The following is a 22,674-nucleotide window of genomic DNA, read 5'->3' as shown; positions in this document are numbered from 1 at the left end:
GCTTAAAAGATGATGACATCATCTCATCTACAGCGAACGAATTGTTGCACCCCCTGTTGCAGGTGCAGCTTGCTTACATAATGAGCGTCCAGCGTCTAAAGGGTTAGATACAAACGATCTTTAGCATATCCACGGCTTTACTCAAACACTTAGACTATAGCTAAACTTAGTAGAGACCTTAAAGATGGAGAGAACGGGCCCACTTTTGCTGAGGTGAGCGAATCAGCCGCATGGTCTTAGCGCTCTCAGCGGGCGACACCTAGGCCCCACGCTCCCCGCCTGACAGGCAAACATGTGCTCCTCTCGCAATAAAAGCGGCCATTGCGTAACACCCCTCGCCCCTGTTGGCTATACCTGCGACTCCCACCGGCCTCTCAGCCCACAGAAGTGCCATTACCATGGCTTCGGACCGCCCCGGTGATGCGGCTAAAGGTAGGCATACAGAAGGCCCGATGAATACACCTTCTCTAACCCACCTGTAGTTTCTCCAGCATCTTCTGACACAGGCAGCCAGGCAAAGCCTAAGCTGAAGCGACAAAGAGTGACGCGTGAGGGCCCACCACAGCTTCAGTTTCTTGTTGCGACCAATCCCTCGCAATTCAGAGATGAAGATGCGAAGAGGAGCGTACGCTCGCAGGCTATGATACACTGGAGGCACGAAGAAAACAAGAAGAAGAGGAGAGGGAGCGTGGAGGTTGGCTCGATTCCAAGCCCTCCTGCAAGCCATACCACCCGCGGCAGACCTGTGAGATCGGAGTATGTCGCATCCAGTCCTATCCGTACACGTCGACCGAGGTCTTCTCAAAGTTCAGCTCCGTCTTGTCCATCGGATACCGAGCAGGAGCAGCAAGGATATGCGTACTCGATCACGAATTCGGATCCATTGGATCTCAGCCCAAGCTCCAGTCACTCCTTTGACGCTGGTAGCTTAAGTTGGCAACTCACTGCGATTGAAAACGCAAGCTGCTTCCCACAATACCAAACGCAGATACAAACCATCACGGACGAATCTGTCACTAATTATGAAGAGAGCAAGGAACACGAAGAACGCCAACTTCGAACGCTGATTTATGGCTTAGCCACATTTCACAGTGTTAGCGGTTCCCACGATCCTTTTGACGTAATGCCGCAATTTCAAAATCCGCAGCTCAATTCGCTGTATCTGTCGCGCACGTGTAAGTACCAAACTGTCGCAACAAGGAAATGTCCTGATATCGCCAGGCATGCGCGCGTTCGCTTCGGACTCGACGACGAAGAAATGGCTGCCACTGATGCTGTCACACCCGTATATCATTCTTAGTTCTAATAACCTAGCATCAACATGGCTTGATATGCACGATCGGTGCTCTGGCGACAGCACGACAACAGCTTTGGTCAAAGCCGAAACCATCACTATGATCAATGAGCGTTTGGCCAACCCTGTCTTGCAGCCGGATGACACTACTCTCATAATTATCCTGCATTTGTTCGCAGGAGAGATGTGGGTGTGTGATGAGGAAGTTCTGCGAATCCACGAGAATGGTATTGCTACCTTCATCACCCGACGCGGGGGTTTGCCATCGTTTGCCCACAACAAAGCAATGGCAGAGGTGGCTGTGGCGTATGCATCCAACATCACCTGCCGTGTCGTACAAGCTGATCGAATCTAGTTGCTGCCAGCATTGCGATATCTTCTGCGAAAGCGAAGTATTGCCGCCCTTCCGGGAAAGGGTGCCTACAAGCTTCGCTCCTTTTGAAAGCAAAACAGCAGTGCCCGAATCGCCGTTGTTCTGTCCGAGATATAACTACTTCACGATTGCCAACGACGCATACTGCTCGTCTTCTGCCCTGGAATTGTTATGCGATATGAGGGATCTTACTAATCTGTTCTTGAAGCATAACGCAGCTTTGAATGCGACATACGATGTTGATGCCATGGACATTGAACACCTGCATCCTATACCTGACGACTATGAAGCCAGAGTCCTTGAAATCCAAATGCGTATGGCTTCGCGGCCGTCAGCCCATACGCCTGGTGTGCTAGTGTCAGGGGACTGGATATACGAAGCATGCCGCATAACAGCACTGATATACACAGCCGCAATCGTGATGGGCGTACCTTTCTCTGTCGCCGCAGATCCCAACTGCGTCGACTTATTCGACACACCGACATACTTTTCTAGACGTGACAGTTGCGCAGGTTCGCACAAAACTCCTCTTACCGAGGCTCTGCACGAAACACTCCAACGCACAGACACTAACAATCTCTGGAAAAACATGTCTGGTGCGCTTTACTGGGTGAGTGCTGTAGGTGCAGCAGCAGCTCGCACACCCAGTACGATGAACATGGCGCAACAAAAAAAGCCTGGAGCTGACGCCTACTCGGTCTGGGTTCGACGCTGTCTGATTATGACTGCAACCCGAACAATGATTGTTCTGGTGTTCGAACACCCTACAGCAATCATCACAGCGCAGAGAACATTATTGAAAGTGCAGGATTTGATCGGGACTTATTCGCCTAGCCACCGTAGGATCTAACAAAACACATGTGCTCATCCCGCTCATCAATTCATTCGGCTTGCGGAGCTCCGCAGATCCCGGTCACCGTAGGTATAAGGCGGCCCAACATCGCACTCATCCTCACGAGACAATATGATGTCAACACTGACTATATAGGCACGGGTATGCCTCGTGCAATCCGTTTTCCGAATTTCCGCGACTCAGCCTAGGTCGCTGAAGACCAGGATCCTACAGACAGTCTGAACAGTCTGACTCTTAAGTCCTCAGTCTAGGGCTTCCCAAGGGGCGGCATAGACCTCGTGCAGGTTGCTGTCTCTCTCATTCTTGGCTACGACGCTGTTCTATTCCAATTTTCCTTAGGCTTCACTTGTCTGGAGGACCCGTTCTTGTCTCTCACATATTGTTTCACATTGTTTGCTTATGTCCGCTGGTGTCTGTCATATCCCTTTACCGTCGGTAAAACAAAACAAAATTTAAAGTTTGTGTAGCAAATTTTGGAATGGCAGGTGGGGCTGCGGGAAGATCCTGGCAAGCGGCGCATCCAAAGATCACGTTATCGGTCGGGGCTTTTGGACCACTTGAATGCGCACTCATCATATAGACTTTTCATGGGCCTGGCTGTGTGCAAGGACATCGCTCGGACGGCGTCTTGAAGGCCTCCACGGTCTATTGCGATATTTCGGTCTTTTGCTGCCTTTTGTTCCACAGCGCATAGCTTTCCTGACAAAAGCCGATCACCGAACACGATTCGCACCGATCGAATGTCTTCCTTATTCGTTAGGAGCGGTAGCCCAGCTTGTCCGAAGGCGCGAGTACAGGTGACCGGGAAGGCGCTGCTTCCCGATTGGCTAAGCTCGACCATTTCCCAAACAGGGCCCACCCCAAACAAATGACAGTCTCCATATAAGGTACACATTCCACGCTGAGAAAGATGCATAGAAGAGCAGTTATCGCATTGAGCATTGCATTCGGTCTTCTCTTCCTTATTGTCATGGCTCTCGTCTCTCGACTTCTCGTGCACCGGCACTCCAAGGACAACAACCGGGACATCTACACGGTGGACGGAGATAGTGGAAAATCGTATCAGCCATCTCGCACACCCAGCTCATGGAAACAATTGTTCGCCCCGAAACGGAAGGGCAACAATTCGAAATGGGTACCGACATTGTCAGGAATTGTCAAAGCTGGGGATGAGGGCTTGTGCTCCTCCGCACTGTTCACCAACCCGCATGGCCATCCTGGGGAGGTTTCATTCGAGGCAATCTGCGAAACGTTCGCCAACGAACTCGGACCGCGATCGATGACGGAACGATCTGCGTACTCTGGGGAGATGGGCAGATTTTTACTTTCGACAAAGCGGAGTGCGACCAGCCCCAAGAGGGTGCAATCGATGTCGTACAGGAGGACAACCACTGGGCGGGGAGATGGAGCGCCGCTCGCAAAGATGAAGAGTTTTGACATGTCCGCCGTAGAGCGAGGATTGGGACGGAGTCTCTCCATCAAAAGACCGGCGCCAACTTTGGTTGCTATGGAAAATGGACTAGTCAAACAAGACAGCGCAAGTACTATACAACGTACATGGGTGAAGGACGGACGGCCAGCAGAGAACTACCATGGACGAATGGGCGTTAGACTGACATCTGCGGAACTCGCAACGCTCTCTGTGCTGCTAGGCAGCCCCGTCATACGTACTGCGAGCAACACTGGAACCAGCACTACACTCATCGAGAAAGGCGCTTTTGGTATCACAATTCGATGTGATCCCATCGAAGACGGGAGGTACCAGATTTCGCTGAGACAACATAAACGCAGTTTATCCCAGCTGACGTCGAGCGGATCGGGCCACTCATCACTCTTTGCAAAGCACTTCGCTTGCGGCTCGTTGCCCTTCCAGCAAGATGCGAAATCGACCAGTAGCATTCTCATCACAAACGAATCTTTCGAAGCTGTGCGTTCAGGTGTGCCACTTAGGATCCACAAACGTTCTCAGCAGACACCGCAAACTAGGTTCCTCTCGATGCTACCAAGCTCTCGCGAGCTTACCTTCCATACTGTGGAAGTATCAACAAGATCAAGTCCAATGACCCCGCTCGTCCAAGCTATCGCAATGCTTCCTTTCGTTGGCGGCCTTACGCCACTTGCTTCTGCACCGCTCATCAGCACTGTTCGATTTGTGGCCTCAGACGGCTTGACCCCCGGGCGCCTACTCCAGCGCCTTGAAGGCCTTGTCGACAAAGTACACAGACACTCACCACAACTTGATATCTTTGGACCTCTGCACAAGCCACAGAACGCAGGTCTCCTGTTCCGCGAACGCGAACGTCTTGGGAAAGTAGCAGCAGGCACCATTACCGAAGCACTTGTGGACAAAGTCGCTCGCATGCGGCGCTATGTCACGCTTCTTGAACGTTTGATGGCTCTCGTATCTGACATGAAACCGCAAGACGTCTTGAGGGTGGTACAAGAAGCGACCAAGCATGATATTCAGCGCTCTTACGCCAACGCTGTAGATGCCCAGGCCAGTGCCCTTGGCTCTCCATCGATAACACCATTACCTATCGTTGTCGACACACACTGTCCCGAATCCGACCCAAGAAGCAAACGTCATGCTTCCAACTCATCACGTCCCTCGGCGTGCCGCTCCAGACGATCAAGTCTAGATTCCAACCGACAATCCATAACTTTCCCTGAACACAACCTAGGAAAGCAGGTCGAAACGCTCTTAAAGCTGGACTTACCATTCAGTGTCGACAATATAGCTACGGTTGCAAGACTCGTGCTTGCAGCGTGGACGCAGAGCGTCGAGACTGTGGCTTGGGACGACGATGAAGCCGGATTCAACGTCCCTGACCTCAATAATCTCCCAGGCAAGATGATCCTGGTTTGAACTATTCTTGGGCTCGCTTGTATGATCACGTTCAAATGGCTGTGCATTTTTGTACCACGGATCCTGGTTGAGGCATGTTTGTAGCTGAGCTTCCGGCGTCTGTATCATGATATCATTTCTAATGTCTACTATGACCGAATACGAATCAACCCTTACCGTAAATTATTATTCCGTAGTACAAATACTTCTTCTCAATCTCTGGACTTTCCAGGTGATCTTGAGATTGCGCACATGAACCTGCATGCCTGCGATGCTCTCCTCATCGTACAACATACGTCAGAAGCTGCCACTTCCGCGTCGATCTGTGCTCATGCCGAGTGAAGCCCCGTGAGAGATCGCGAACCTCGGTGCTCACGGACGCCGCTGAGCGTGTAGGGCTGCAGATGAGGCGGCTAGCGAATACGGGAGCACGGTGAATCCGATACCGTAGGGCTGCACTGGCTGCGTGGACGGTCTTCAGATAAATCTAAACAAATACCGACGTCACCAGGCACTGAAGGAAAGCATTGTAGTGTCGAAGTTGCGAGTGTGTAGCGGATTGTAACATCATTCGTTGTTCTTTGCTCATTGCGTCGGTCTATGGTTTCCTGTCTGGTGCCATGCGTCTATGATGCCTCCTGTGTATCATTCCTTCGTGTCGTGTCTTCGTTCGGCTTCGTGGAAGGGCGGGGGTTATGATTACGCGACGAGTACAGGGCTTCAACTACCCATTACTTCAAGCCCCCTGCACACGCCTACCCAACCGTCGCGCATGGCTTCCCATACCGTTGCCATCTTGTCTTCCTCCATGCTGTCTCGTTTCCTCTCCTTACGGTCCTGTGCATCACCTAGGCCATTTGCGATGCTCACGCCATTGGCGGTTTTGCCGCCCTTGGAACTCTGTAACGCACTTGATGTCTTGAGCCCTTTGCCATCCAATTCGCCTTTGACCTCCCATCCGCGCCGTACAGGACCAGAGAGAGTCGCCGGCGTGATGAGCGTCGAGTCGAGCAGTGCATTCCACCTGCTCAGATACATGCCCGGCCCATGTGTACTTCCCTTTGTTTTGCCGTTATTCATTATACTTTCCAGCCTCGAGTGACTTGTGTCCTTCAATTCGCCCAAGTGTTCTGCGTGCTCGTCTAACAGCTTCTTCAGCTCCTCCTGTTTCTCTTTCGGCAGCGTCTCGAACAGCGAGTGGAGAGGGCCTGTCATATTCCCTGCGCCACCCTCGCGAGTCTTGTCGTCGGCCTTGAATTCTCCAAACATTTGTTTGGCGTACACGAGGTAGTCGTGTGCAAGGTCTGGAGCGTTCTTGGTGACTTGATGGAGGAACTTGTGTAGGGCGGGTGCGTGTTTGCGGAGGAGAACGACGAAATCTTCCACTGTAGGTGCGTCACCGTTGTCGCTGTCCGTCACGCTGGCGGGTGGGGTCTCGACGTTGCCATTGTCTGCTTCGCGCTCCTTGGACGTTTCGCGGCTCTTGCGACCGGACTTCTTTTTCGGTTTGGAGGCTTTGACGAGGTCAGTTATGAAATTCTCGGCGTCGGTGACGGTGCTGGAGAGGTCAACGGCATTGTGGATGGAGCGGATGACAGGGTCCATTGCTGAGACGCAGTCACGCACTGCAGATGTGAGGACGTCGGGGTTCGATTTGCAGAACACCTTTGTGATTTCTTCACGGTCACGAATCGAGAGGTAGGTGCTGTAGTACTCCATGGCTATGTCGTGCTGATGCTCTTTCAGAGAATGAGATTTGATGCGTGTGTCCGCCGTGTCGAGAATGATTGCGACGATGGATTTTTCCTCCTGTATGGACATGTTGCGCGCAGCCTCATGTCTGTCTCTTGACGCATAGACATGCGCCTTGATCGCCTTCATGACCTTCTTGTCTGGCGCATCTCGCATAGACTCAAGCTTAGACGCCCTCTTTTGGAACTCGGCAGTATCCCAGGCTAAGATAGTGCTAATTATTTGCTGCATCAAGTTCATGCCATCGTTTGAGTTGTTGGTCAGCCCTATCCAGTTGGTCATGGCCGTAACGGAGAGCTTTGCTAGTATCAGTCTGACCATGCCGTTGATCATGGACGCTGCGTTGCCGACGCGGAGGGTCTGCTTGATCATGTAGTATGGTATGAGCCGGTGTATGTTCTCGAGGAGGCGCACGAGGTACTGGCCGTCTGGCGACATGACGAAGATGTGGTGGAGGAACGAGGCGACATTCAGCAGGATGAACTCGTGTCCGGCTTGCACTAAGCTGGAATGGTCCTCCAGCTTGTCTGTTGCTGTGACCTTCTCCAGCAGTTGATCGAGCAGATTGCCATATATGAAAGTGCGGGCGCACTCTTCCCATGCTTCCAAAACATCCCCAGGTTTGTTGGTGTCGTACTGCTTCTTACCGTCGCCCTCTCCCAGCGCGACCGGATATCCACCTAGCATACCCCTCCCAATGTACTCTGCGATGCTACTCGCAGCTGTCGCCAAGGCTTTCCTGGACCCAATAGCGCCCTTATCGTAGCTTTCACTCAGCTCGGCCTCTGCCATCCTTGCGACCAACGCCTGAATCTTGTCCTGCCAAAAGCTGTTGTCCAAGTTCTTGAGCGCCGGATTAGTCAGCGCAAACTTATTGAGCATGTTCTGCAGCAGTGGACTTGTCGTCTGCACGCCGTCTGCCTTGCGGAACGGGTATCCATAGTGGTTGATGGTGGAGGGGTACTTGAAGGCCTCGATTTCGGCGTACAGCTGGTGGTGGATCAAGATGTCGAATAGGGCGTGCGTCTGCGCGGGCGCGAGCAGGGCGGATGTGGACGACATGTTGGATATCTTGTCTGGACCATGGCGAAGGAACGCTGGTCGGTTGTCACGGCCGTATGGAAGGTGCACTAAACGGATGGTTAACGCGCCATGTGGACAGACGCAGGGTACGTCATCGCGGGAAAGCTTGGCGCATTGGGCCAGACCTCACCTCTACCTGACGCCCCCGCCATGCAGCCCTTGTCATGCGCGTGCCTGCATGGCTTATTGGATTTTCAGCTCGGAAGTTTTCTGGCTCTGTGGAGATTACCAGACCTGGATTAAAATCACGTAATCACAAAAGGTGGCATACAACTGTCGACACGTACTTACAAAAGTTTGATATGAGGTCTGTTACCATACCTCGAACACGGTCTACACCATGTGTCAAATTAGCTTTATGAACGTCAGATCCGTTCTCAATATACGTCGAAAACACTACCCATACAAGTCTCCTCTGTCTTATTCAAGGCCGATTTCCCCCTCGATGAAACTCTATTCCTCGTCTGCTCTGGCCAACACAATCTTCCTCACGCCCGGCAAATGAGGCTGTGATACTACGCGTCCGTGGATGGATCTGATCTCGATCCACTCGGCAGGTCGTGTAGGTGTTTTCGGCGTCTGGGTGCTGGCTGTCCACACCAACTGCTTCAGTGCTACGTTCCTGGGTGCTGCCAACAGTCGTTCCAAGAGCGTCGTTTCGCACCGTACATGGTGATACCAATTGCATCTGCATCAAAGTTAGAATGGAAACCCTTAGCCATCCGAAAGTCGACAGCCTGGAGACCGATTTACCCTTTTTTCTCTGGATACGCGTCCTTCATGCGCTTCAACGTCTTCCTGACCACAAGCTCATACGATTGCTCCGGCTCGATATCGTGTTCGATGGCGAACAGGTGTAGTTTTGGTACGCACATAAATGTGACAATGTTGTCAGCCATAGCTTCCACATACCTCGATGGCTGAACGTGGTTATCACGATTCCAGACAGCGCGAATCTGCTCGACCTGCAGGGGCACCTCCTGGAATCGAGAAAATATTGATTTTTCGAGCTCGCGGCTGACATCTGGCATACCTATGAAGGCGAATAGCTCAGCCAGGTAGATGTATGTGGCGATATCACCTTCGACCTTCCATGGCGCATTTCGAATTCTCGAGCTCAGCAGATATTGTTCCATGTACAAGACGGCTAGTTTGACCGCCAGTACGTTGCTGAAGCCTTGCGGCAGTCGAATCACAAAGCGTCCGTCCAAAGGCGTGATATGCCTGCCGATATCTGGGCAGAAGGCAAAGAGAAGGGCTCGCGTGGTGCGCTTGTAGACGCGCGTGTCGCCAAGGTACCAGTCTATCGTTGGGCCCTGCTCCATGATCTTTCTCCTCTCCTTAAGAGGAAGCACCAGCAGTTGCTGGAAGCTGATCTCACCAGTCTCGACGCCGAAACGGAGTGCGTCCAAACCAGAAGCAAAGCGTACTCGTGTACTAGCCTCCCGTGCGACTGCAAGATAGATGTTCAGCAGCCACAGGCATTCTTGGATTCCGCCAGCCATCTTAGTTGGCGAACAAAGTTAGCAACCTGGCTTCGTCTGGCAGTGAATGCTAGCACACGTGTGTGCGAAAGCTATGGCCAGAGGTTGTTCCGCTCCGATCAAAGTTCCCGCTCCTTCACCTCAGCGAACGACGTCGGCGGGTTCAGATTATGATTGCCCAAGAAAGCTTACTGTGGACTATGATTCCAAGTTATCTCTACGCTTTGTGGCGAGCTACACAGGACTCACTACTGCTTCTCAATCGTTGTTATTATATTAGTGGAATCATTCTGATATAGTACATGCATCAATGCCTACACTATCTGAGATGCCTGTATTTCTGGCTAAATTCGTCAAGCCTTTCATCATTCTGAGCGACGAAACCCTTTGTACCACTTCCTCCCCGGTCCCTTGTGCTCATTTTCGTTGCCAGCTGGCATATTAAGGGTTTCAAAACCCAAAGACATGCTTGTTGCACACGATTGGACGGACTCAGCTTTGGCTGGATGAGAGCCGCTTCGATTGTCTCTGTCGGAGTCAATGTTCGAGTCAACCTCCGGCCTGGTAAGCTTCCTTTTATGTTCCTTTGCAGTTCTAATTGCTGCCAAGTCCAACGGCTGAGGTACTGCACTGTGGTCTTCATACTCGTGATTTAGTTTCTCATCAGATGCAGATACCTGCCACTCTGTAATAGCAGTAGTGAGACTGTCCATTTCTTTGTCCTCGAGTCCGTTTACCTCACACACCGTTACTTTGACGCCTTCAGGACTCCGGCTTGACACCGCATCCGCGCCATAGTTGGCACCAGATCTAGGAGGATCCGACTCCCACTTATCAGCCCTTACGGAAAGGTGCATTGCATTGCTCTGCTGGTGGTTGGTGCGCGACATTTGCGCTTGCTCGAGAGTCCTGGATCGCGAAAGAGTCTCTGGAATGCCTATGTTGGTGGTCTTCTCGCGGATTCGAAGAGGCGCAGGCTCCTCAAGCATGATAGACATATGCTCGGTCTTCCTCACAGCATGTTGAGGGTTCTCAAGTTCATCTACCCTCAGTCTTTGTGCTCGGTGCTGTGGCTTCAGCTTAGGCAGGCCATCTGCCAGCTCCAAAGACGTCCGTACACTGTCTTTGGTCTTATAGATCTGCAACTTCTGACTCACATCTCTTGAACTCAACACCGGTGCCGCTAGGATTATACCGTTATCGATACTCTCAGTGCTTGTAGCATCTAGCTTGGCAGATGGCAGACCAACAAATGGGTTGGAAGTCTCTCTTCGTCCGCCACCATGCTCGCCTTGATCTTGAGTTCCAGTCAAAGATGGCGGACGGCGCGGCCCTTGCCCTCGTCTAGGATGTGAATTGAACCCACTTGGCTCATCTTGTCCCACATCCCGATGATGACCGCTGGCTGGCCAAGTCTGCGATCGTTTCTCAGGGCTCAATGGTGGATCATCCTGCGTACCACGTATGAGCGTGTGTAGGCCTGGGAAGTCCGTAAGTGTCGCCATCTGTTGCCAGCCGTAGGCGACATGGTTCGAATCATCGTAGAACGGCGTTCGTGTGTTACCTTGTTGCAAATTAAGTGCACCATGTCCAATGTCTAGCTTGGAGGCCGCGGACGATGGCTCTGGTACTGGCTGGTGCTGAGCGCGCTTTTTGCGCGAGTTGTATTTCATGGTAAAGATCAAGAGTGGCGCCAAAGATTCTGAGTAGTAAAGTGCTCGACACCGCAGACACAAGTGTAAGAAGGAGGCATAGTGAAATGGAATCACAAGCGCACTCACAACGTGTGAGTCTTGCTGGACGCACAGTGACCAGCACACGATGTCAGACACGTCAGCCACCTTTCGTGTCCCCTTGCCGGTACAAAAGTCCTACGGATAGGGGGCCAACAAACAACGAAGAACGTTATTTAATTGAGTATCGTTCTTCTCCCCAAACGATATCATTCACGTTGACGCTCTTGTTTGGAATATCGTGTTGACCAGCTTAGTGGCCTGCACAAGATCCGTTCACTTTGGCAAATGTGCCTGACACGTAGCTGCTGTTAGTTCTCACTCTTGTACCAGTGCTCATGACCCTTGGCAGTGTTTAAACCAGAACCCCAAACAGCTGTAAAGATGAGAGCCTTAGAAGAAATATAAGCCAACATAATCTCAGCACATTTCTTCTGAGTATTGAAAGGGAATCTAAGCCATATTTAGAATTCTCAGCAACGTCAGTGACATGGCCGCGGCCAACACAGCAATCGGGTGTTCGTACCCGCTATCTTCGTTGCTGTCAAAGACCCGTCAAGCACAATGTTTGCGGCTTGAACTCCGCGTTTGGATTCATGCGTGGATCCTTCATTTGTTTCATCGCAACAGAAACGGTCCTGTGGCTGAGGCGAGAGTGGCGCCGCCAAGAACAAGCCTTCTGATCCCTCGTACCCTGATGTTGGTTCCCTCACGACATACATAGACAACATTGCATTTCCGACACACTGACGGGATGAACGGTCGACACAAGTCTAGCGTCGCTTTGCTGGATACTTTTTGCAACGCTTGAACCAATTTCTGAGGCGCTAAGCATGTGGGCAACCGCGGTTCCGCTGTCATCCTGGAACGGGAAGGAACGGTTTTTTGAAACGCATCGCCAAGACCAGAGACAGAGCACTAGCATCGAATAGTCAAGCTTGTTCCAATGTCAATGCCCTTTCCGAGTGCCCAGCCATGCCCAGAAAAATGCTCTTGGACCTGCAATCTGCTATAGCGGTTTTAGTTCTGGAAACAGATCTGCATAACCTCACGACGACCCACGATGAACATCTCAGTCTTTATCACACTCTTTTTCTATACCCACACTCTTTTTCTGGTATTCCAGAGGTCCTCTCATTTTTAATCTTTCCATACCTTGAGCAAAATCTCCGGCTGGTCTGAGTGAACGTTCTTTCCCAATCTCAAATTCGCTTTCGCTTCAACAAGTTCCAAAGTCAAAAACATGCGTTTCGAAGTAGCCGCCCTCATCGCTGTCGCCGCCAGCGCCTCGGCCCAGGCTGTCGTCGGCAAATCTTATGGTTTCGCATCTGGAGTCACAGGAGGTGGAGAAGCCACTGCGGTCACCCCAACCACCGCAGATGAACTCGCAAAGTACCTATCTGACGACACCGAGCGCGTCATTTTGATCACCAAGGAGTTTGACTTCACTGGAAAGACAGCGACAGGTAAACATCCTCAAGACGAAGCAGGCTACCTTTTTCCTGCTAATTCCAATGTCTACAGGTTCCGGCTGCGACAGAAAGTCCTGCAGTGCCTCCAACGGCGGCCAATTCTACCTTGGCGAGCTCTCCTGTGCCGCCTCTGATGACAATGTGCCTGTCAGCTCTATCAAGTACGATACCGCTGGCCCTGAACCGCTCAAAGTCGGCAGTAACAAGTCGATCCTTGGTGTTGGCGGAAAGGGTGTACTCAAGGGCAAGGGCCTTTCCCTAGCGAAGAACGCGAAGAACGTCATCATCCAAGGCCTCGAGTTCACTAACATCAACCCCGGCGTTGTGTGGGGAGGTGATGCTCTTGACTTCCAGGGTGGCAACGACGGTGTCTGGGTCGACCACAACAAATTCTCTCTCATCGGCCGCTTGTTCATTGTCTCCCATTACTCGGCCTCGCGTCTTACTGTCTCGAACAACGAGTTTGACGGTGTGACTACTACCTCCGCTAGCTGCAATGGCAACCACTACTGGACCATGATGTTTTGTAAGCACTCCTCTTCTCTGTCAAGATATAGCATCTGCTAACACAATCCAGACGGCGACGGCGATAAGGTAACCCTCGACCGAAACTACTACCACGACGTCGCCGGCCGCGCACCCAAGCTTGGTCAAGACGGCACAACCGGCACTTTCCACGCAGTCAACAACTACTTTGAAAACATGAAGGGCCACGCCTTCGACGCTTACAAAGGCGCCCAAGCGCTGGTTGAAGGCAACGCCTTCTCTAGCGTCGATCAGCCCGCCACCGACAAGGCCGCAAAGATCTCCACCTTCATTGTCGACGGCGGCTCAGCATGTTCCAGCGTGCTCGGCCGCGCTTGTCTCGCCAACAGCGTTGACTCTGCCAGCGGCAAGCTCGCCGGTGGCTCAACCACGAGCTTCATCTCCGCGCTCAAAGGCAACGACGTGACGCCTCTGACCGTCAAGGACGTCGCTGCACACGTCAAGGCCAACGCTGGCCCTGCCAACCTCGGTGCTGCCGAGAAGGAGGTTTCAGCGCCCACGACTAGCAAGGCTGCCGCGCCTGCTACTACCACCACCAAGGCTACTGCCACCACCAATGCGGCTGATAAGACGACTCTGGCTACTGTCAAGAAGCCTACTGCTACAAAGGAAGCTACTTCTGGCGGTGCGGCTATTGCAGCCTGGGGCCAGTGCGGTGGCCAGAGATACACCGGCTCTACCACATGTGCCAGCGGTCTTACCTGCAAGAAGCAGAATGATTACTACAGTCAGTGCTTGTAAATTCGCCGTGTAATGTGGCTGGTTAGGAACTAGACACAGGGAGGGAGGAGTTTCAGATGTGCATACCTAATTATTCATTGCTTGAGAAGCACTACTACTCCTGTGGCGTATGACCTGCTATGGCTGATAGTTTCTCGAGCGTACATGGATAATCTAGTATACCGCATCTCCGAACACCCCGTTCCATGATTGCGTGTTCGAATCTGGCAACAGGCCTCCATTTACCATCATCATGATAGGCATCTGAAGAACAATCTTTGGACCGTTGCAAGCCCGACAACGAACAGCTTCTGGCGAGTTGTGAAATCGACACCTTCCCGATGAGCATCTCCAGCTCTGATCATGCCAGATAAGTGAGGGTTGAGCTGTCCAGGTCGCCGTCCTCGGCCAGCCGCATCTGGGGCAAGAACGGTGCTCCACCCTATAGCCATGTATTCCTGGTCCGCACTGGGGCCTTCCGCACTTCCACCGACCTCTGTAGACCCACGCCGGCTCCGTTAGAAAATTGGCCATAGGTAATGAGTGGGAACCGTCTCTCGTTGCTTGGTCGAATTCGTTCAATGGTCGCTCGAGGGGTGTCGCCTGCACCTGTCGCGCTTGCTACGTGTGTGATGGAGGACTTTGAGGGGTGGACGGGTAGTCTGAGGCGTTCTGATTTGCTATCTGGCCGACTTGTAGCTGTTGTTGCTGGGTAGCCACTGGAGACGTAGGACCTCCAAATATTGAGGTGGCAGAAGCCGAAGCCCCAGATACATCTGGAACCTGTACTCTGCGGGTTGTTGGATCTCCGAAAATTGAAGTTGTAGAGTCGTCATCCTCAGCCTTAACGTCGCCGCCACCGCGCAAACCGGTTGCTGCAAACCACTGCCTGCCAAATCCAGGCCTGTACATTTTGTTGAGTGTGGGATCCTGAATTCGAGCATATAAACACGGATGTTTGATGCGGAGACGTTCCAGGTCTTCAGTGGCGTTCGCAAGTCTACTTCGAAGCTGCTGGCTGAAAGATCTGATACATCCGTAGACGTACTTGTTCTGATCACCCAGGCAGGTCCAAAGCGTCTCGACTTCCACCGGGTAGATAGGGCGCTCGAATAGATGCTGTGATATGACCAGGTCCATACCGTATGCGTCTTTGTGTAGACCGAATAGCTCTAGTGTCTGAGCAAGGGAGCATGCCGCGAACAAATTGCTGGGTATACGGATCGGTTTCATGGTGGACATGGTGGCAAACGTGCACGCTCGTGTCATCCACGACACTAAGATTTTGACTGCAGCCTGGCTCGCAACTCCATATGGCAGAACCATCTTCTGTTGAGTAGGGCGACCCCTCCAGTTTTCGTTGTCTTCTCGTTGGACTGTGGCCAAAAACTTGCAAACAACTGCCCTGCCCAGAAAGAGGACAAGCATCTTCTTTGGAACCGCCCTGCAGAAACAATTGCCGGTACCTCCATCAAGAATATCGATCTCAGGACCGCTCAGCGCGCTCAGCTTCCGTTCTGGCTGAATGTGGGGTAGTAAGCTGCGCAAAGTATGGAGGTGGCGAATATGTTCTGGATCGGGAAAATGTAAGATGGTCCTCTGTAACGGTGTGTATTCGTAAGCGTGTGAGTCACAGATGTTTCTACACATCTGGCTCTGTGTTTCGTGTCCGGCATGACCATTCGTGTGATGAGAGTGTTGCTCCGAAGACGAAGTCTCAAGGCTTCTCGCAATAGCTCGTTCCGCAAGATATTGTCCAACCGGATCATCCTGCTTATGAACACCACCGTAAATGACACGGGTGTATGAGTCCAGAGGATCAGCATTCGAGCTCCATGTCACATCACCTGGACCGTAGTAGTAGAACACCGTCTGGTTTTCGCCAGTCTGTTTTTGGTGAGAGGAGAGCGTTGCAGACATGACGTCTGTCTGGGAAGTGAGCATTGTTGAACCAATGGAGTTTGCACAGCTGGAATAATCGGCATCGGCGTCAAGGCGGTGGAGCGAATGATCATTGCTCTGAGAAGAGGGTAGATGCACGGAAGGTACGACCGACATTGCGTGGAGCGAATGATTTACTATGTTGGCAATCAAATAGTCTAACGATAATGTTTGGTGTAAGAGAGATGGATATCCGGAGGGCGGGAGCTCTTGACGTTCCCGTCCACGTGAGCTGGTAACTTCTGGGGTCGTTTGTGGCTTCCCTGAGGTGAAAACCGTAGCAGCCTAATGATTAGTCGTTTACGGGTAGGAATCACGTGGATACCTCCAAGCGCTAACAATGGAAGCTAGTCGATGAATGATGGCCGTGAGTAGCGAGACGGGTGACCCAGTGTTGGAGAGGTACATGTACCTGTAGTCATTAAGACCACGCTGCTGTCTATCTTCTGGGAGATTCATAGCGACTACTTTGGTCACGAGCTAGATCCCTCGTTACAATGAAAGATTCATCACGCAAAGTGTGGCAGTGAACAGAGCGTTGCAGACTCGTTGCAATAGCCAGGGCTCAAGCTTACATCATGTGCGGACAATGATCCAGGATTTACAGAATTATCGATACTGATCGGCGACAGGCCCGCACTGCTAGCCATGTTCTGCAAGCTCCCATATGAGATGACCCAGTCGACTTGCCCACAAGCCACACTGTGAGGTTATTCGGAGAAGGACGAGGAAGAGGAAGTGCTACTTCTCTGTCCAAACAAAGCGGCGCGACTTCCATTCTTCTCGACCAATCCTCGAGTGCCCTGCTTAAAACGCTGACGGTTCCGACCCTGCCTTAAAGAACAGATCTAATAGCACAATGTTCGCTTTGTTTTCAGGTGATGTGAATTTAAGCAACGACGTCACGTGTGGCTCTAAACTGTAACATCGCGAGTTATGTTGTGCTCCAGATTCTCCACACTTCAGCCACGTCTCTTACATGAGCCTTATGTCTGCTAATGGTAATAGTCTACCTGATCACAGTTTCTCAAGCCCAACATTGAAAGACACCTCGTTATGTTAACTTACTTCATTACGTGTTTGTCGCCGACCTCTAGGAATCTAAGAATACCACCCACAGTCTTCTTCATCAATAGCATACAAGTACCCAATCCAACGAGCCAAAGCCCATCATCGCATCACATCAGCGCATCAAATGTCGTCCAAGTCCTCGTCATCATGCTTCTTCCCATTGGCATTCAGCCTGTCCATTCTCACACCAACGTCTCTCGGACGCGTGTTGTCATCGAGACCGCTCTGCGCAATAGCCCTCCTGCCAGACTCGCTGGACTCGAGGAAGTCACGGAGACGCTCCTTACCGATGTCGAGAGCCTGTGATGATGCGGCGTTGGCCATGCGCGCCATAGGCCCCCAGAGGTTGAGTGTGTATGTGACGTACGCACCGATGGCCGCGAGGATGAGGAAGATGAAATATACAGGGTTACGTAGAACTGTAACGTGTTAGTCCTGCAGACATGTACAACGCAACGATGAGAACTTACCGGTTACTATCTCGTTCCAGCCCAGCGCAAGCAGCAGTCCGTAAAAGTAGAGTGGCACTTGTGTCATACCGCCAATGGCGCTGCGCTTCGCTTCCACGTAGACACCATCTGCCGTCTTCTTGAAACGGACCAGTAGGTCGGCCTGCTTGCTGTCGGACAAGACGATCATTTCCTCTTGCAAAGTTTTGCCCTCATCATCGTCGAGACCGCCGATTGGCGCCAAATCCTCCTCGTCGGCAGGCGACACAGATGCAGGGGCCTCTCCAATCCAGGCGTCAAGCGGTGGCGGCGAAGAAGTCTTCGAGAGCTTGAAGCGAGCGAGGAGTGGGATGACAGTGATAGTAGATTCGCGGGCCTTTGTGTAAACACCCTCGATGTCGTCGGTGGGGCGCCATATTCTTGGGACACCATGCTCATCGTAGCGGAACTTGTCTTCGAAGTTCTCCCTCAGCTTGAGCAAGATGTTGCCTTCCATGACCTCCTCGTCAATCTTCGCGCGGAGAACACTCCATGACTTGCGGCGCAACCTCCACAGGCCAACCTCAACTTCGTCAGGGCTGGCGTCGAAACTTTGAGCGCGGTCAGTGAAGCGCTTCTCGGCACTGGAAACAGTGTCTGTGAAGATGACCCAGACACGGTCCCACAGGTCCTTCTCAGTCGCTGGCTTCTCGCCGTGCTCAGGTGCGCCGGAACCGCCTCGCCCGGATCCAAGTTTGTTAAACTCAAGACCGATCGACTCGTCCAGGCGACCTCGAACCCAACGCTCTATGCGTGTGGCCAACCGCCTCATCTCTTCCTTGCGCAGACGACTCGATACCTCATCTAGCTCTTTGCGGTACAGTGCCAGCTGATGTGTAGTATCGCTCCAAGAGGCGCCCTGGATTGCGATCGACTTGGCATCCTCCTCGAATTTGGCCAAAGCCTTCTTCTTCTCTGAGTCCACGATCTGAGCGAAGTCGTACGAGCCCCCCTTCTTCTGGCCAAGCTTGACTGCTGTGCTGACAGCATTGCTGAATTCGTCGATACCAGACTTGTGCGCGGCACCGATCTGCTTCTGACTGAGAGCCTTCAGTCGTGTGTCAACCTTGCCTTCCAGCTCTGCCAGCTTCCTCTTGTAGACACCCTTGTGATAACGACTTGCATTTGTGTCGAAGTCCTTGAGAACGAGCGCCCGTGCTGCGTTCATGATAGGTCCAAGATCTGGGATAATCGTTGGCTGCCCTATTCTAGCATCCTCCGCCTGCTTGTCTTCAAGTGGCGTGATCTTTTCGTCGAATGCCACTAGAACTTCTCTTGCAATTTCATCGCACCTGAACTGTGCCAGGAGCTCTTGCTGTGTGGGCAAATCGAGATCCTTGTTGTGCACGATTTGGTCCCAAACGCCCTCCGCGTACGTTGGAAAACCGTCTGCGGGAATGCGGCGGTGGTACTGGGGCAGGAAGATGGGAAGCTCCGCCTCGTCGAGGAGACCACTCTTCTTGGGGTCGTTGTACCCTTCCCTAAAGCGCTGACTCAGCTTGGTGACTGCTTCCTCGAATTTCTCTGGTTGCAGGATCTTGTGCGGCAGTGCAACGAATGCGAAGTCGAAGTAGTCCTCGATGCGTGAGTTCTCGAGGCCAGGGGGCTTCGATATGGCGGACCACAGTTTTGATAGATCTTGAATGATGGTATTCTGTAGGTTCTTGAGGGGTGTTGTGCCGAGGTGGTCACGGATGACGAAGAATAGGAGAGATTTCGGGATGGTTCTGCAGAGCGTCAGCCTGGCGCCATGGTACGTGGGCTCGCTGTACGTACTTGCTGTCCTTTACGAACAGCTGCAGGTTGACTTCGAAGACAGTCTTCAACAGGCCCATATTGGCGCCCTGGTATAGACCGACCTGATGCTCCCAGATATTGACGATGAGGACTTCGCTGGTCGCAAGCGCAAAGAGAGCACTCTTGCGCTCAAAGTCTTGATCCTCTCCACGCTCTCGACCGTCTGTGCCTTCCACGTCCATGACCAAGATGTTCTCCGCCATGCCCGAGCCACCGGCCTCACGCTTGTTCTTGCTCATCCATATTCCCTTTGTGGTCTGGCGGCGCTCCTGCTCTGACATGACGCCGAACTGGGTGCCAAAGAGGTGGTTGAGGAGGGTTGACTTGCCCGTAGATTGCGATCCAAAGACGGCGATGAGGTGGTAGTTGAAGCCTGCTGGGATGATATGCTCGATGTTGAGGTATTTGGAGACATTTGGGCTGTGTTGCGCAGACTGGTTAGCGATGTGACTCCTGCAACACAAACGTGCAAAGACTGCACATACTTGAAGACCTTGTCCTCGTCAACCACTTGGACGCCATGCTCGTAAGCCTCCTTGTCGGCATCCTCGCCAACGTTGGCGAAATGAGCGTTCATCATCATGCCCGGCGCGGTGGGGTGTCGAACATTGCCCGGTCGGCTCCCGTTGACCTTGAGAGCATCAGAGGCCATGATTCAATGGTACAGCCGCGGGCAGCTGCACGTGTGCGGGAAGAATAACTTGATGGCAAGGAGAAAGGTGGCCGTTGATGTCACAGGGCAAGGGGAAGTCGAGGGTGCACGCCGATGATTCGCTGCTAGGATGCTCGCTTAGGCGTACAGGGCTACGTGCTCCGTTCCTATGACGGTCTAGAGCATCACTTGCTTCGTTTGTTTGCAGCCTGCGAGCGCAAGCGGGGTCCGGTTGCCGCGTGTGGTTGTAGGAAGGAACAGATTACGCTGCGGTGAGATCAGCAGCATACCTGGTACGAGAACCAAGATTGCGGAGTGAAAGAGCTCAGCGGAAACTGCCATCGTGGTGCCGTTGCCAAGGAAACACGGACCCCTGTCAAGTGCGCCACGTGAACCCGTACCGGGCTGTCAGTGCGACAATGTCTAGGCCGCAGGAGGGGACTGGAACTGAGACCTGCGCAAAATGTACCCGTTCATTCATCTATCATCTAATCGTATGTATACATGACACTCATCCTACACATCCAACTTCTACCGTCGCCACGTTTCCTCCTGCTTCGTCCCCGGCGGAAGATAACTGGAGCCCATGTCGGGCCTTCGCTGTCCTCCGTCATCGTCCCTCTTCTCATCTCTCGCCACCGGGTATGCGCCTGTACCGGCAGACATGGTGGCTGGGCTTCCAGTGAACATTGGTCTTGACTTGATGTCTGTGGTCAGAGGCAGCAGTGTTCCTTGGCTCTTCGATTGCAGGGCTCTTGCGCGCTTGTCCGCTTTGGCTGCATCTGATGTCCTATCGTAGAGATACAATCCGATAAAAGTGAGCACGAAGCCAAAGGCTTGGGTGCTCGTCAAAGGTTTCTTGAACCATACCACGGCGAAAACAATGACAAACACGCGCTTGATCAGACTGGCAACCGAGTAGGTGACTGGTGAGACCATGGAAAGTAGGATAAAAGCTACAATGTTCTGTCCAAAATGAAACGTCCCGTTGAACAAGAACTCGAGGAGAAGTCGTCCGTGGTCGTAAGCTCCTGGCTTCTCCGACAGCTCGATGGAGGCGTCGTGTAAGAAGTCGCTCAAGAGAGTAAAACCCTCAGACCAGAGCCAGAGAGGGAGCGTGAGCAAGAATGCCAAGCCTGAAGAATAGCAGAGCAAGTTGAGCTTGTCGGGCTTTGTGAACTTGGTCGGTGGCAGGCCTTCCTTCTCAGCTGATGCAGCGTCGTTGAAGATCTGCTTGGACACGATGTTCTGTGTTACAAAGACGATGGCGCTGGCAAAGGCCATTACGAGACCAAGGAAGTTCGCATTGAAGTCTGCCGAACAGGCTAGAATGACACCCAGTGTGAGAGGTATTAGAGACAGATACGTAGGAATCGAGTACGAGATGCCAAAGACGAAGCGGTATGCCAGGACCGTCATAAGTGGGGAAAGTCCTTTGATGGTGTGTACCAGGGATACTGGTATTCTGGATGTCGCATCGGCGCTCAAAATGTGACCGCCAATCATGAACGCAGTGAGAGGCAGCGTTGCTACAACAATCTCCTTGTGAGGTCGGCGGATTCCATACTTCAAGAACGGCATTGTCTGTTTCATTCGTGGGTAACGCTTAGCCAAAGCTGCCAGGATGATGCACCACCCCGAGACGAAGGCGAACTGGACGGTCGTAAGTGTGATCGGTCTTGGGAGCGCAGTAAGAATGGTCTTCGACGACATGTTGGTGAAGATGGAGGTCAGGTACCAGACACCGCAGAGCATCTGTGTCCGTTAGCGTCGGCGTCATGTTCGCAGTGGATACGCCCCGACATACGACGAGCTTTGGAGAAAGCGGCGCTTTGAGCGCATCTGCGATCTCATGCGCGTTCTGGCTGACGCTGCCTTTCCGTGCCCGTATCGTGTGCAAAGCCTCGCTAAGGCTCTTCTGTCTCCCATGTCTGTTGGAGGGTCCTGGCGTGGAGCTGTGCGCAAACCCTACTCGTGCTTCTTTCCGGGGTTGCCACCTGTCCGACGGTGTGGCATAGACGTTCGTATGCGCGGCGTGGCTGGGGCTCGCGTTGCGTGAAGAGCTCAGACCCAACGGCTCCTCTTCGTGTGTTGGCAGTAGGTCCGGTTCGAAGGCGGGGAACTTGAATGTGGCGTGCGGCCCAGCATTGTGCGCCTCTGCGGTGAACATTGATGCTGAGGTGCAGGAGTCGTGGAGGTCATGTAGATTCTATGGCTAGGCCATGGATGCGGCGGGCAGTCCCGTATCTGCTGACGCACTCGCTGCAAGGTCCGGATAGCTGCCGGTCGTACAGCGAAGACCGACGGTAAGGATCCGACGATTCGCCAGGTGTCGTGGGACCTGCACGAAAAGGCTTCTCGTGTTGGGTACAAGTTTCGGCGGCGGATCTTTGCTACGGTGGACGGCCGACGCCATCGTCAGCGCAGACGCAAACGCAAAGGCGTCTGAATGCAGCTCAGATCTACTAGTCTAGCTTCACCATCATGCCCATTGCCAGCCACCACCACCAGACTAATCAGAGACATGCGCAGGCTAGACCAGGCAGCATCACTGTTCAGCAACAAAGTTG

The 22,674-nt window shown here is 52.7% G+C and overlaps 9 protein-coding genes across 9 annotated transcripts, besides 1 other annotated feature; 3 read left to right on the top strand and 6 right to left on the bottom strand.

The window, feature by feature from the left end:
- Positions 1 to 398: 398 nt before the first annotated feature.
- Positions 399 to 2,517, top strand: EKO05_0008503 (uncharacterized protein; the record flags this gene model as incomplete). Its single annotated transcript, XM_038941584.1, has 4 exons — positions 399 to 432; positions 483 to 1,175; positions 1,222 to 1,600; positions 1,650 to 2,517. The coding sequence occupies 4 exons, from the start codon at positions 399 to 401 to the stop codon at positions 2,515 to 2,517; spliced, it is 1,974 nt and encodes a 657-aa protein (XP_038796041.1).
- A 913-nt stretch (positions 2,518 to 3,430) lies between these two features.
- On the top strand, positions 3,431 to 5,386 carry EKO05_0008502 (uncharacterized protein; the record flags this gene model as incomplete). Its single annotated transcript, XM_038946546.1, has 1 exon — positions 3,431 to 5,386. The coding sequence occupies one exon, from the start codon at positions 3,431 to 3,433 to the stop codon at positions 5,384 to 5,386; it is 1,956 nt and encodes a 651-aa protein (XP_038796040.1).
- Positions 5,387 to 6,085: 699 nt separating this feature from the next.
- Positions 6,086 to 8,179, bottom strand: EKO05_0008501 (uncharacterized protein; the record flags this gene model as incomplete). Its single annotated transcript, XM_038946545.1, has 1 exon — positions 6,086 to 8,179. The coding sequence occupies one exon, from the start codon at positions 8,177 to 8,179 to the stop codon at positions 6,086 to 6,088; it is 2,094 nt and encodes a 697-aa protein (XP_038796039.1).
- Positions 8,180 to 8,949: 770 nt separating this feature from the next.
- On the bottom strand, positions 8,950 to 9,705 carry EKO05_0008500 (uncharacterized protein; the record flags this gene model as incomplete). The annotated part of the gene is made up of 1 exon (XM_038941612.2): positions 8,950 to 9,705. The coding sequence occupies one exon, from the start codon at positions 9,703 to 9,705 to the stop codon at positions 8,950 to 8,952; it is 756 nt and encodes a 251-aa protein (XP_038796038.2).
- A 344-nt stretch (positions 9,706 to 10,049) lies between these two features.
- EKO05_0008499 (uncharacterized protein) lies at positions 10,050 to 11,357 on the bottom strand (the record flags this gene model as incomplete). The annotated part of the gene is made up of 1 exon (XM_038946544.1): positions 10,050 to 11,357. The coding sequence occupies one exon, from the start codon at positions 11,355 to 11,357 to the stop codon at positions 10,050 to 10,052; it is 1,308 nt and encodes a 435-aa protein (XP_038796037.1).
- Positions 11,358 to 12,660: 1,303 nt separating this feature from the next.
- Positions 12,661 to 14,176, top strand: EKO05_0008498 (Pectin lyase; the record flags this gene model as incomplete). Its single annotated transcript, XM_038941731.1, has 3 exons — positions 12,661 to 12,883; positions 12,942 to 13,415; positions 13,467 to 14,176. 3 exons carry the CDS (start codon positions 12,661 to 12,663, stop codon positions 14,174 to 14,176), a joined length of 1,407 nt encoding a protein of 468 aa, XP_038796036.1.
- Positions 14,177 to 14,776: 600 nt separating this feature from the next.
- On the bottom strand, positions 14,777 to 16,213 carry EKO05_0008497 (uncharacterized protein; the record flags this gene model as incomplete). Its single annotated transcript, XM_038946543.2, has 1 exon — positions 14,777 to 16,213. One exon carries the CDS (start codon positions 16,211 to 16,213, stop codon positions 14,777 to 14,779), a length of 1,437 nt encoding a protein of 478 aa, XP_038796035.2.
- A 1,074-nt stretch (positions 16,214 to 17,287) lies between these two features.
- EKO05_0008496 (Dynamin-like GTPase that mediates homotypic ER fusion) lies at positions 17,288 to 20,104 on the bottom strand (the record flags this gene model as incomplete). Its single annotated transcript, XM_038941634.1, has 4 exons — positions 17,288 to 17,586; positions 17,638 to 19,382; positions 19,432 to 19,872; positions 19,938 to 20,104. 4 exons carry the CDS (start codon positions 20,102 to 20,104, stop codon positions 17,288 to 17,290), a joined length of 2,652 nt encoding a protein of 883 aa, XP_038796034.1.
- A 531-nt stretch (positions 20,105 to 20,635) lies between these two features.
- Positions 20,636 to 22,274, bottom strand: EKO05_0008495 (uncharacterized protein; the record flags this gene model as incomplete). The annotated part of the gene is made up of 2 exons (XM_038941682.1): positions 20,636 to 21,859; positions 21,912 to 22,274. The coding sequence occupies 2 exons, from the start codon at positions 22,272 to 22,274 to the stop codon at positions 20,636 to 20,638; spliced, it is 1,587 nt and encodes a 528-aa protein (XP_038796033.1).
- Positions 21,199 to 21,260: a tandem repeat.
- Positions 22,275 to 22,674: the final 400 nt, after the last annotated feature.

The sequence above is a fragment of the Ascochyta rabiei genome, chromosome 15 (genome assembly GCF_004011695.2).
Source record: "Ascochyta rabiei chromosome 15, complete sequence".
Taxonomy (NCBI): Eukaryota; Fungi; Ascomycota; class Dothideomycetes; order Pleosporales; family Didymellaceae; genus Ascochyta; species Ascochyta rabiei.
The sequence above is the reverse complement of the archived record's forward strand: the minus strand, read 5'-3'. Positions and strand labels throughout refer to the sequence as shown.